We start from the raw sequence: 12330 nt of genomic DNA, 5'->3' as shown, positions 1-12330 counted from the left end.
AGTATGGTTTGCCATAGTAACCACTAGCCAGTGAGGATTGCTGCGGAAAGGGGAGTAATTTTCAGAATAAAGCCCCACAGCTGAGGTGTCATGATACCCATAAAACCTAGCCGTCCACCATTCACTTTTCCCATAGGGAATTTTAGAAACACTTAAAATAAGGGCTGTGTTTTGTGCAGGCTTACCCTGGCGTGACGTTTGGATAACCATGTAAATCTCTCTCAGACAAGGTGACTTTTATCAATATATTCTGCTTTATTTGCTCCCAGATTCGAACATGCTAGTTGGATGACTGTGCATTCTGACTGAGTGACAGCAAATGTGGCTGCCCTCTGCCACACACACACCACTCGGCACGGTGCTCTTAATCAGCAGGTTTTTTTGCAGTGAGAATGTGCAGACAGGTATTTTATCCCCAACATCTATTTAGGCATATTAAAACACTTCACTTTTTTTCGATCAGGATTATCATTCGATCCGACTAACAACAGTCAATGTATGGATATGAATACGAGTATGGCCATGTAGGCAAACCCCTAGTCCTGCAGCACCCCCTGAAAAATCTGAAAAGAACACAAATAAATCATAGCCAGGCATTCAGACGTCGACACAGCAAGTCCATGAGAGAAAGAGTGAGAGAGAGGTGCTCGAACACTGGTTGCGACACTGTGTCCCAGTTAACAGGTAGCCTTGGATTGGGCCAATCAATATGAAAATGTTATCTTCAAAACATTTTTAAATCATGTTCTTTTAAGAGTTGATACGTCCAGCAACAGTGTTGGTATTGTATTGTTGTTGTTTTTTTTACAGGGGACTATAATGAAAAACAATATATATATACATATATACACTAAATCGATCTTTGTTAAATTATTTAAATAATATATTGTTTGTATTTTCAATAAATGTATGTCTAAGCTACTTTAGACGATATACTTTTTACAATTTTAAATCAGAAAAACGTCCAGTAACAGTCAAGTAACATTTTGTCAGGGGGACTTTTATTTGCAGTATGATCACGTGGCCGAGGTTCATAACGCTCCGACTTTCCTCCTCACATTGAGAACGGGATATTATCATGGGCGAGATGTTTCTCAGTTGTGCCGAAACCTTTCCCGTTGACATTATAAGGTTACGACCGTCTTCGTCGTCAACGTGTCTGTTGTAAGCGACGTGGGGGCGTTATATCTGGTAAATTGAAACGAAATTGTACATGTTAGATCGTGTTTGTCATTCAATGACCATTGTTGTCGTTACAGCACCATAATCGCTCGCTGTAGCTTGATATGGCTGCCTATCTGCTTCATAATGCATTTGAAATAGTATGTCAGGCATTCTAATTTATTTGTCCAACAAAACTGCTTTTGGTGATGATGCTCAGGAAGAACAGCCGCGCGCTATTCTATTTTACTCGCAGTGTCCATCATCACCGGTCTACACCGGTTGATCCAGCGCAACACGCACAGCCATTACATTGCATAACGGATTGCGCATAGAGTGAGATAATCCCAGGCAGCAACGCTCACATGTATTGCATTTTATTTGTTACATTTTAATTACGTAAATCGATGACAGTTGTTGTTAACTTGCATTGAGAATTAGAAATGGTTACAGATGATCCCAATGAACGTGTGCCATATGCAGGGACATTAGTGTTTTATATAGGTAGCCATTGTATTAAGTACAAGTTCCCACACACAGTTTGCGGTATACTGTGCTGTATGCCTTTGGATGATGATGATGATGATGATGATGATAATAGGTAGTGTCAGCTATTATCTGCTCAAGAGCTCTTGTTGTTCTGAACATGGCCAGAGAGTGCCTCAGCCAAAGACCGCCTGTCTGTCATGTCATCTGCTGATTGCTGTATTTTGGTTCCTTTTCAGCTTCACAGGGCTGTGCTCCTTTGCATCTCCAACAAAATGCTTTGTCAGCGGGCCTTACTGTCTGAGAGTGAGCCAGATAATAAACCCAGCCTACTGTAGTGGTCATTACCTCTATTCAGCACTGCACAACACGGTAAGCATGGGCAAGCCTCTGCCTCTATTATCTAACCTAACCTACATTTCAGGTTGTATCTGTCAGTAAAGACTTTGACCTCCCTGTCACAGATGTTCCAGATTGCTTTGTCAAATAGCACCTGAGAGAATAGAACACCAGAACAGAGCACAACACCATATCAGCTGCCAAGCAGTGAAACATTGACTCACCTGAGCAGCGCAATGTTGTCAATGAACAAGCTGTTTAATTACGGTTGCTTACAGTCTTTGGCCACTTACTCAAGCATGCAACTGGAAGTTTCGTCCTTTTCCCAATGGTTATCTGGATCACTCACTTCTAAGTAGTGCGTGTTCATATTACATACATCATTTTGATTATGACATTCTTTCTCTGAGGTGAGCGTGTACACTGTACATTTTATTATGAATAGCCTAATATGATCACAAAATAGGTTGTTCTGTGTTGATGAAATTAGATACAGGTATTCAAAATAGTCTCTTTATCCCTTAAAGGTCCAGTCCAATCTTTTGTCAGGTTGGATTCATCTGAACAATAACCCATTGTGAGCCATAACAGAGACAGCCTTCTGCAACAATGTCCAGGTCAGGAGATATACCAGGTAAGGATGGGGGGCAGTAAGAGTGGGCATTACAGTGTTGTGTACTTGTTTAAAATGGTGATGGTATACTGTATGGAAACATATGCTTCCAACACCTATAGAGTGGCAAGATATACTGATCATCATTTTATGTATTTTGAGCACATTTTAAGTTATTTTAGACAGTGTTTTAATGCTTGAACATTCCCTCCTCAGCTCTGGAGTCTGGGACCCCAGAGGGGCTCCTGGGAGGCATGTCCCTGCCCATTGGCATGACCCGCCGTGCAATGAGCTATGATGACAACATGGAGGCGCCCATGTCGCCCCCTCCCTCTGACATCAACATCAACAACCTATGGGGGAGGAGGCCCATGGTACCAGACAGGAGGTTCAGTCATCTGGCTGAGGTAGATATCACACACAATTTTCCACTGATCTATAGCCTCACGTAGTTAAGATAGTGGTCTGTGTTCGTCCGTATTCATAAAGCGTCTCAGAGTAGAAGTGTTGATCTAGAATCATGTCCCCCCCATCCATGTAATCTTATTCATAATGATCTAAAAGACTAAACTGATCCTAGATCAGCCCTCATACTCCAACACACTTTATGGATATGATCCCAGGTGTTTTTAATCATACAAATATTCCTGTACCTGTCTGTGTGATCCATGTATTTTAATTTTTTTTTATTTTTTTTTAAATCTCTTGTTTTAAAGGAGGATGAATCTGGAAATGCCCTGACCCATGCTGCCATGTTTGACGCTGGCCTCAGGCCACATATGCCAGTAGTGGTGAAAGCCAAAGCCTCCTCCATCATTTTGAATTCTCTGATGACCAGTAAGTCTCTTCACTGTGATAATGAATGATGATTACTGTATTATCAACGTGAGCTCATCCAATCCTGTTGCTCATTAATGGAACATTGATTAGGGTGGGGTGTTTATATAGAGTACTAGTCAAAAGTGTGGAGACACCTACTCGTTTTAGTGTTTTCCTTATTTGTACTATTTCCCACATTATTAATACATATTATGTCCTCTTGTGTTTTTCCAGAGCAAACCCAGGACAGCATGTACAGGTTTGAGCAGCAGGCTGGGCTGAGAGACACTGTCTACACGCCCCACAAGGGCCTCACTTCTGAGGAGACCCGTCATCACCACCGCATGCCAGAGTCATTCCATGTGAGTCTTTATTTCATCGCTTACTGTGGCCCTACTTTATTATCTGGAGTCTGATAATTATTAACAGAAAAATATGAATAATATTTTATGAATAATATTTTATTCATTTTATTATTTTTGATGATTGCTTTGGTAAAGCATCAACAGTGTAATCAATGAATGCTCAAAATCTCAATTAAGCAATCTACAGTATGTCAAAGAGGAGTGATTATTGAGATTTAACTGTTAATAATATTCATCATACTATATACTTTTTTTCCTTTTGTTGTATTGCCTGTAGAAAATGAATATTCAAAGTATGGACATGGGAGCAGGACATAAGGGAGGACATGAGGACAAGCAAACATCATCTGCTCAGTCCACCCCGAATAGCACTCCTCAGAGTTCACCCAAACAGAAACGCAGGTAAGCGCAACCATGTCCTCATTACCAGCTGTTTATGGAAACATGCTGTACTTTGACCCTGAACACCAAATACACGTGCCCTTGCCCACCTTATCTATATGAGCATGTGTATGATGCCTGTTCAGTGGCCACTGTAAAGTGTTTGACCGTCTGGCATTTCTCTGTGTTCCTGGCAGGGGCTGGTTCACCAGCCAGAGCTCAACTGTCACTAGCTCAGACCTCAGTACCAGCTCTAATACCAGTGTGGACATGGGTGCTGGTGAGGGGGGAGGAGCAGTCGAACGCTGGGGTGTCTTTGGACCACGTCTGGTGGTCCAGAAATCCATTACCGACACCGGTGCGGACCACACAAGCACAGGTAAATGGGATTTGGGGAGGGTGATATTTAACATGTTTTTGTTTGGTAATGGTGTTCCTCTAAACCAGGGGTCCTTCAACTTTTCCTGTGACCCAAATCTTCCTCCAACAACTCAAATTAAGAAGAAATAGTGTGTGATTATAGATGTATTCTTCGAATTTGCGATCCATCTCTCACATGCCCAAGGCCCACTTTGGATCCCGACCCATAGTTTTAGAAACCCTGTTTAGCTGTAATCCAGTTTATAGGTTGGCTCAATGTTTTTTGATGTGAATTACACATGAATACTATTGTTTTTACATGGTTGTGTGCTACAGCAGTACACTTTATTTACTTTGTGTACCAGATATCCTTATCTGTGTTGCCTTGACGCTTTTAACAAATTATCAATTTATCAGGTGTTTATAGGTTTCAAAATTATTGGCACCCCTGTTTTCAATACTCCAGCAACCTCCCCTGGCAAGGACAATGACATTGAGCCTTTTTCTAAAATGTTTTACGAGATTAGACATCCTTGATATCCTTCGTCTGTGCTTATGGACTGACCTCTTCAATTCAAACCACAGGTTTTCAATGGGTTTAAGTCCGGAGACTAAGATGGCAATTGCAAATTGTTGATTTTGTGCTCAATTAACCATTTCTATGTGGATTTTTATGTGTGCTTGGAATCATTGACTTGCTGGAAGATATACTTGCGGCCAAGTTTCAGCCTCCTGGGAGAGGCAACCAGGTTTTTTGGTCCTGTTTACTGGTTCATGATGCTGTTGCCCTTAGCAAGTGCCCCAGGAACAGTGGATGCAAAACAGGCCTGTAACATAAATGATCCACCTCCATATTTTACCTGCGGTCCTTTTCTGCACATGCATTGTTCTTTCAATGCCGAACCCACCACTGGTGTGTGTGGCCATAGAGCTCTATTTTCGTCTCATCTGACCATAGCTCCTGGTTCCAATAAAATCTAATTGAATTTGTCACATGCGCTGAATACAACAGGTGTATACCTTACAGTGAAATGCTTACAAGCCCTTAACTTTAACCAACAATGCAGTTTTAAGAAAAATAAGTGTTTGGAAAGTATTTAGTAAAATAAACTGAAGTAAAAAATAAATAATAAAAAAAAAACTCCAAATACATAAAAAAAATGTTTTTATAAAATAACAATAGCAAGGTTATATACAGGGGGTACCGGTACCAAGTCAATGTGCGGGGGCACAGGTTAGTCAAGGTAATTGAGGTAATATGTACAGTACCAGTCAAAAGTTTGGGCACAGCTACTCATTCAAGGGTTTTGCTTTATTTGTACTATTTTCTACATTGTAGAATAATAGTGAAGACATCAAAGCTATGAAATAACACATATGGAATCATGTTGTAACCCAAAAAGTGTTAAACAAATACAATTTATTTTATATTCTTCAAAGTAGCCATTCTTTGTGTTGATGACAGCTTTGCACACGCTTGGCATTCTCTCAACCAGCTTCAACTGGAATGCTTTTCCAACAGTCTTGAAGGAGTTCCCACATATGCTGAGCACTTGTTGGCTGCTTTTCCTTCACTCTGTGGTCCAACTCATCCAGGTCATCAGATGTATCACTCCATCACTCTCCTTCTTGGTCAAATAGCCCTTACACAGACTGGAGGTGTTTTAGGTCATTGTCCTGTTGAAAAACAAATGATAGTCCCACTAAGTGCAAACCAGACGGGATGGCGTATCGCTGCAGAATGCTGTGATAGCCATGCTGGTTAAGTGTGCCTTGAATTCAAAATAAATCACAGTCACCACTATTATTATTATTTATTTTTTACCCATTGCCTGATTTTTATGAAGGTCAACAACCATTTGTCTCTTTTTGTTTGTGAGTTCTTTGCCTTTTCAAATGGCAATGGATGACAAATGGATTTTACATGCGTTTTACCTCATTTTAATACCCCAGTAAAACAGGAAGCCATAGAAGGTCACAATACATTTTCACTGAGATTTAATATTTATTTTCATAAGTCTTTTGCTTATCTTTATCAAAGGTGTCAATCATTTTGGAGGCGACCTGCAGTTATTGCTCCTACCTAAGATAAGTCCTGTGTTTTTCTCTCCAGGGGGTTTTGCTCTCCAGTCGTACCGCGGGGCCCAGAAGCCCACCCCCATGGAGGTGATGAAGGCCCAGGCCACTCGGTTGGCTGATGACCCTGCTGTCGACAAACAGGCCCCACCCAAGATGGAGATCCCCACCATGGAGGGCAGTAGACGGTCCGCCCGGCCGCACAAACTCAAACCTCGAGACATGAACATCCTCACTCCCTCAGGCTTCTGAGTGGTACCATGTCATCACTACTCCCTAATGTTCTACTTGTCAAGTTGTCGTAGCTGGTCTACCCTCTTTCCTCTCCTGACTTTTCATGATCTGAAATGAGGTCCCTTTAATGTATGTGACTGAATCTGAGAACCTTCACAATTTCCAAAAAGAAAAGCATCCTGTTGTTTGATACTATAGTATTTGGTTTTGAAGTTTTCCTCCCTTGCACTAAAATAGTCGGGGTTTTTTGGTTTCTATTTGTGTGATAAAGTTATTGTGCCATGTTGATTTTGTTTTGCCTCATCCTTTGTCTTGTAATGGAACTGTGTATTTTTACTTTGTATTTATGGTCCAACTGTGAAAACGTTCTGATACATGACGGTGTGCAAATAGTTACTCTCACTGTTTGATGAAAAAAAAACGTAACGGCCACACTGTGTAGTGGTTTGATCATTCTGTTTGCTTGTGAATCTCATTCTCCAGAAGTATCGCTAGCTTTTCATTGTCTGCAGATTTATATGCCGATAAGATCTAATGATTCTCATTGTCATGTCTCCCAAGAACTTTGTGGTGATTATTGTTCACCCTCGATGAAGTGTGGTTTTTGTGCATCCGCATTCTTCCTGTCAAGATGGCCCTTTTGAAGTTAAAACACTGCTAGTAAAACACTGCAGTAGAATATTAATATGACATGTTACATATTTACCAGTGAAGTATGTAATGATTTGACTAACCCTGTTCAGGTGTTTTTCTATTTATTTTTTTAAATAGAAAAATCATCCATATACATGGCTGTCCATATATATATATATATGTATGTATGTGTGTGTATGTATATATATATATATATATATATATATATATTATATGTGTGTGTATGTCTTCTGTGGACTTTGTTGTAAATATCTGAATAAAAAATAATTCTAACAATCAGCAAAATCTGGTTCCATCAACCATCCAGAAACAGTGGACAGTGGAAAGATGCACAGCACAGGTTAAAGAACCTGGTGGAGAAAGATGGATTTCCATTGTGATTTAGAAATTGAACTATTTGTAAATTTCATAAGGCAAGATCAGCTACTACTGATTGATAGCAATAGAAACCTGCTGCCATTTCACACTGTGAAGTGATCATCAATTCTTCAGCAGAGATACTAATGATTACCAGTAGATGGCATCAGCTCCTTTGTAACACAATCTCTGAATTGGCTGGATAACTCTCATGGAATGCAATGCTGGGATTTCATTTAACCTGTCTCACGAAAGACAGCGCCACCTTCCTGTTCACGTGAGCACAGCATAACAAGGTGAGTCCAAAAATGTTTTGTATGCTGCTGCATAAATGATGTAATATGCCAGGGAAATGTGTATACTGTAGCTAAGAAAGTAATACTAGTGTATGTTGTGTAGTAAGCTCTTAGTAGCCCATGTGCCTCACCCTAATAATTTGGTCTATTTACCCCTCTTAATTTCGCCTAATGTTCTGACTTGGTGATGTACAGTTAGCACATAACCTAGAGAAATGTAATCATCGAATATTATAAGAGCTTCCATTGTCTGCCTATATGCCCCCTTTATTTATCCTACAGTTCAGACTTGGTGTACAGGGAGAACTCTTAAGAACGGCCATGTTCTGAATTCTGTTGCTGTACTGTATATTTCAAAACTGTATATCCTCTTATCCGCTTGTCTTCCCCTTATGCCATTGTTTGTACATCTCAATTGTCAGTAGAAACCACATTTGTTTAAGCAAGTCAGCCATATCAGCTATGTTTTTTACAAGGCAATAAATGAGGCTGAATGAACTGTTTCGCTGCCAGACAAGGCTCCGCTGATTGCCAGGTGTAGCAGTGGTAAGATGTTGGAACTGCTGTTAGGACAGCATTATGTAGGCCGTTTGTCACCGTTATAGTGCAATTAATGTATTGTTTAGTGTTGTGTTGTGGCTTTGCATCCCACTTATTGTTTTGATTTACTTGCTAAAATTGCTACTGAATAGAGAGTATATTTCCTGCTCTAGTATGCATGCCTAGTCACCAGTCGCTACTGATTCCAAAATTCTGTTGAGAAATGGGTGGTCTTAGTGCGAACTGTCGTCTGCACCCCTTAGTAACTGTAGATAAGACTCAAGGCTGGACTGCGCATGCGTGCCAGTTCCCCGCTCTTGTGGCGAGAAGCCCACAAGTTGGTTGACTCTCGCTCACCAGTAAGAGCCGGAGCACCCTCTGGTGGCAATAAAGTCGCCCCTTTCTATATATATATATATATATACTGCTCAAAAAAATAAAGGGAACACTTAAACAACACATCCTAGATCTGAATGAAAGAAATAATCTTATTAAATACTTTTTTCTTTACATAGTTGAATGTGCTGACAACAAAATCACACAAAAATAATCAATGGAAATCCAATTTATCAACCCATGGAGGTCTGGATTTGGAGTCACACTCAAAATTAAAGTGGAAAACCACACTACAGGCTGATCCAACTTTGATGTAATGTCCTTAAAACAAGTCAAAATGAGGCTCAGTAGTGTGTGTGGCCACCACGTGCCTGTATGACCTCCCTACAACGCCTGGGCATGCTCCTGATGAGGTGGCGGATGGTCTCCTGAGGGATCTCCTCCCAGACCTGGACTAAAGCATCCGCCAACTGCTGGACAGTCTGTGGTGCAACGTGGCGTTGGTGGATGGAGCGAGACATGATGTCCCAGATGTGCACAATTGGATTCAGGTCTGGGGAACGGGCAGGCCAGTCCATAGCATCAATGCCTTCCTCTTGCAGGAACTGCTGACACACTCCAGGCACATGAGGTCTAGCATTGTCTTGCATTAGGAGGAACCCAGGGCCAACCGCACCAGCATGTGGTCTCACAAGGGGTCTGAGGATCTCATCTCGGTACCAAATGGCAGTCAGGCTACCTCTGGCGAGCACATGGAGGGCTGTGCGGCCCCCCAAAGAAATGCCACCCCACACCATGACTGACCCACCGCCAAACCGGTCATGCCGGAGGACGTTGCAGGCCGCAGAACGTTCTCCACGGCGTCTCCAGACTCTGTCACGTCTGTCACATGTGCTCAGTGTGTACCTGCTTTCATCTGTGAAGAGCACAGGGCGCCAGTGGCGAATTTGCCAATCTTGGTGTTCTCTGGCAAATGCCAAACGTCTTGCACGGTGTTGGGCTGTAAGCACAACCCCCACCTGTGGACGTCAGGCCCTCATATCACACTCATGGAGTCTGTTTCTGACCGTTTGAGCAGACACATGCACATTTGTGGCCTGCTGGAGGTCATTTTGCAGGGCTCTGGCAGTGCTTCTCCTGCTCCTCCTTGCACAAAGGCGGAGGTAGCAGTCCTGCTGCTGGGTTGTTGCCCTCCTACGGCCTCCTCCACGTCTCCTGATGTACTGGCCTGTTTCCTGGTAGCGCCTCCATGCTCTGGACACTACGCTGACAGACACAGCAAACCTTCTTGCCACAGCTCGCATTGATGTGCCATCCTGGATGAGCTGCACTACCTGAGCCACTTGTGTGGGTTGTAGACTCCGTCTCATGCTACCACTAGAGTGAAAGCACCGCCAGCATTCAAAAGTGACCAAAACATCAGCCAGGAAGCATAGGAACTGAGAAGTGGTCTGTGGTCCCCACCTGCAGAACCACTCCTTTATTGGGGGTGTCTTGCTAATTGCCTATAATTTCCACCTGTTGTCTATTCCATTTGCACAACAGCATGTGAAATTTATTGTCAATCAGTGTTGCTTCCTAAGTGGACAGTTTGATTTCACAGAAGTGTGATTGACTTGGAGTTACATTGTGTTGTTTAAGTGAGCAGTATATATATATATATATATATATATATATATAGATATATAGATAGATAGATAGATAGATAGATAGATAGATAGATAGATAGATAGATAGATAGATAGATAGATAGATAGATAGATAGATAGATAGATAGATAGATAGATAGATAGATAGATAGATAGAGAGAGCGCACGGAGGGTCGATTGGGCTCCCTCCGTCTTTGAGAGAAAGCGCCTGAAAAATGGGTCGCTGCACAAAAGGAAAGGGTTCTATGAGTACAGATGTTAGTAAGCACAAAGCATGGCAAACTAAATACTGAGAGCAAAGCTGGCAATAGCTAGACGATAGTTACCTAGCGTTTGCTGTGACGGCTGGCAGCGTAGCTTAAGCTAGCACAAGCCGGTACCTGGTAAAAAAAACCTCACAGGACTCGTTAGAGAGCTGTCTGAGTATGTTTATTTCCCAAGGGGTACAGGGGCCCACTATAACTCTGGGAGAAAAGTGTTGCTAACCGGGTTAAGTGGGTGCTAGTCAACGCTTAGCCATGAGGCTATTGCACGTCATGTTATCTCTGGGGCCCTTTGGATGATACATTCTGAAATCTTGCTCTGATCTAAGTACACATTTCACTTTCAGAGGTGAATTTATCAAACCTATCACGTTGAAAAAGTGTTTTGTTGTTAGGAGCTCTCCTCAAACAATAGCATGGCATTTTTCTCAGTAATAGCTACTGTAAATTATTAACAAGAATTTAAGCTTTCAGCCGATATAAGACACTTATATGTACCGACATTTGTTGTTTCTCTAAAATCTGCGATGTTGACATAACACGCTGCATGATTTACAACTGTCCCGTTGACAGAACGCGGATAGGTGACTTTCTTTCATTTTGTTATTTTCCACTCCGATACTGGTGTCCAGAGCTGTCTTAATGCTGGGTCATTAACTGCCATTTTGTGTGTAAATCAAAGCGGATAAAATATGTCCTGTATTTTTGAGAGTACATTGAACATTTTCTTGGGACTTGAAAATCAACACTGACAAGACCAAATGGAAATGTGAATCTTGAGGATTCTGGACATTGACACCCTTAAAAAGAGGCTTCCAGACTGGGCACACTGTCACGTCTGCCCCTGCTCCCCCTCTGTGGCGCTTGAGGTCGCCAGGCTGCTCATCATTATGTACACCTGTCACCATCTTTACGCGCACCAACGCTTCATCGAAATCACCTGGACTCCATCATGTCATTGATTGCCTCCCCTATATCTGTCATTTCCTCAGTTTCATTCCCGTGTCTGCATTGATGTTGTTTTGTTTCTCTTGTCCAGATGCTGTTCTTGTTCAGTTTCATGTATATTTATTTTTAAATGCTCACCCTGTACTTGCTTCCCGTCTCCCAGCGTCTGTGGTTACGGAAGCGTTAAAGAATGCAGACACCTCACTTGGAAGCATCGGACGTTGGGTGACGGGTGCCGCTGGTGACGTTGGGTCCGGGTGCCGCTGCCGAAGCAACCGGGGATGCCTCAGCTGGCTCGTCAGGCTCCCATGCCTCAGCTGGCTCGAGAGGCTCACAAGCCTCGGTTGGCTCGGCCGGCTCGTCAGGCTCCCGCACCTCGGCCAGGCTCGCCCAGGTAGGATGCCAGGTGACGCCCCTAGAGGGGGGGATACTGTCATGTCTGCTCCTGCTCCT

The 12330-nt window shown here is 42.4% G+C and overlaps 1 protein-coding gene across 3 annotated transcripts; it reads left to right on the top strand.

Annotated features, from left to right (window-relative positions):
- The first annotated feature begins 1026 nt into the window (after positions 1 to 1026).
- LOC106602919 (putative monooxygenase p33MONOX) lies at positions 1027 to 7592 on the top strand. Of its 3 annotated transcripts, XM_014195927.3 has the most exons (10): positions 1027 to 1191; positions 1887 to 2019; positions 2112 to 2396; positions 2514 to 2620; positions 2816 to 3006; positions 3316 to 3436; positions 3653 to 3780; positions 4061 to 4185; positions 4362 to 4543; positions 6638 to 7592. In XM_014195927.3, the coding sequence occupies exons 4-10, from the start codon at positions 2596 to 2598 to the stop codon at positions 6850 to 6852; spliced, it is 987 nt and encodes a 328-aa protein (XP_014051402.1). In that variant the 5' UTR covers positions 1027 to 1191; positions 1887 to 2019; positions 2112 to 2396; positions 2514 to 2595; the 3' UTR covers positions 6853 to 7592. The 3 variants fall into 3 exon arrangements, with proteins under 3 accessions (XP_014051402.1, XP_014051403.1, XP_014051400.1); XM_014195928.3 differs by lacking the exon at positions 2112 to 2396 and having other exon boundaries at positions 2536 to 2620; XM_014195925.3 differs by lacking the exon at positions 2112 to 2396.
- Positions 7593 to 12330: the final 4738 nt, after the last annotated feature.

The sequence above is a fragment of the Salmo salar genome, chromosome 04, assembly GCF_965601325.2.
Source record: "Salmo salar chromosome 04, fSalSal1, whole genome shotgun sequence".
In the NCBI taxonomy this organism is placed as follows: Eukaryota; Metazoa; Chordata; class Actinopteri; order Salmoniformes; family Salmonidae; genus Salmo; species Salmo salar.
The sequence above is the reverse complement of the archived record's forward strand: the minus strand, read 5'-3'. Positions and strand labels throughout refer to the sequence as shown.

What these genes read in the sequence shown, in the direction of transcription:
- LOC106602919 (XM_014195928.3), top strand. Translation starts at nt 2,596, where the DNA reads ATGTCCAGGTCAGGAGATATACCAG. An exon ending in TTTGAATTCTCTGATGACCA is followed by an intron (nt 3,437 to 3,652) that starts GTAAGTCTCTTC and finishes GTGTTTTTCCAG; the next exon opens with AGCAAACCCAGGACAGCATG. An exon ending in TGCGGACCACACAAGCACAG is followed by an intron (nt 4,544 to 6,637) that starts GTAAATGGGATT and finishes TTTTCTCTCCAG; the next exon opens with GGGGTTTTGCTCTCCAGTCG.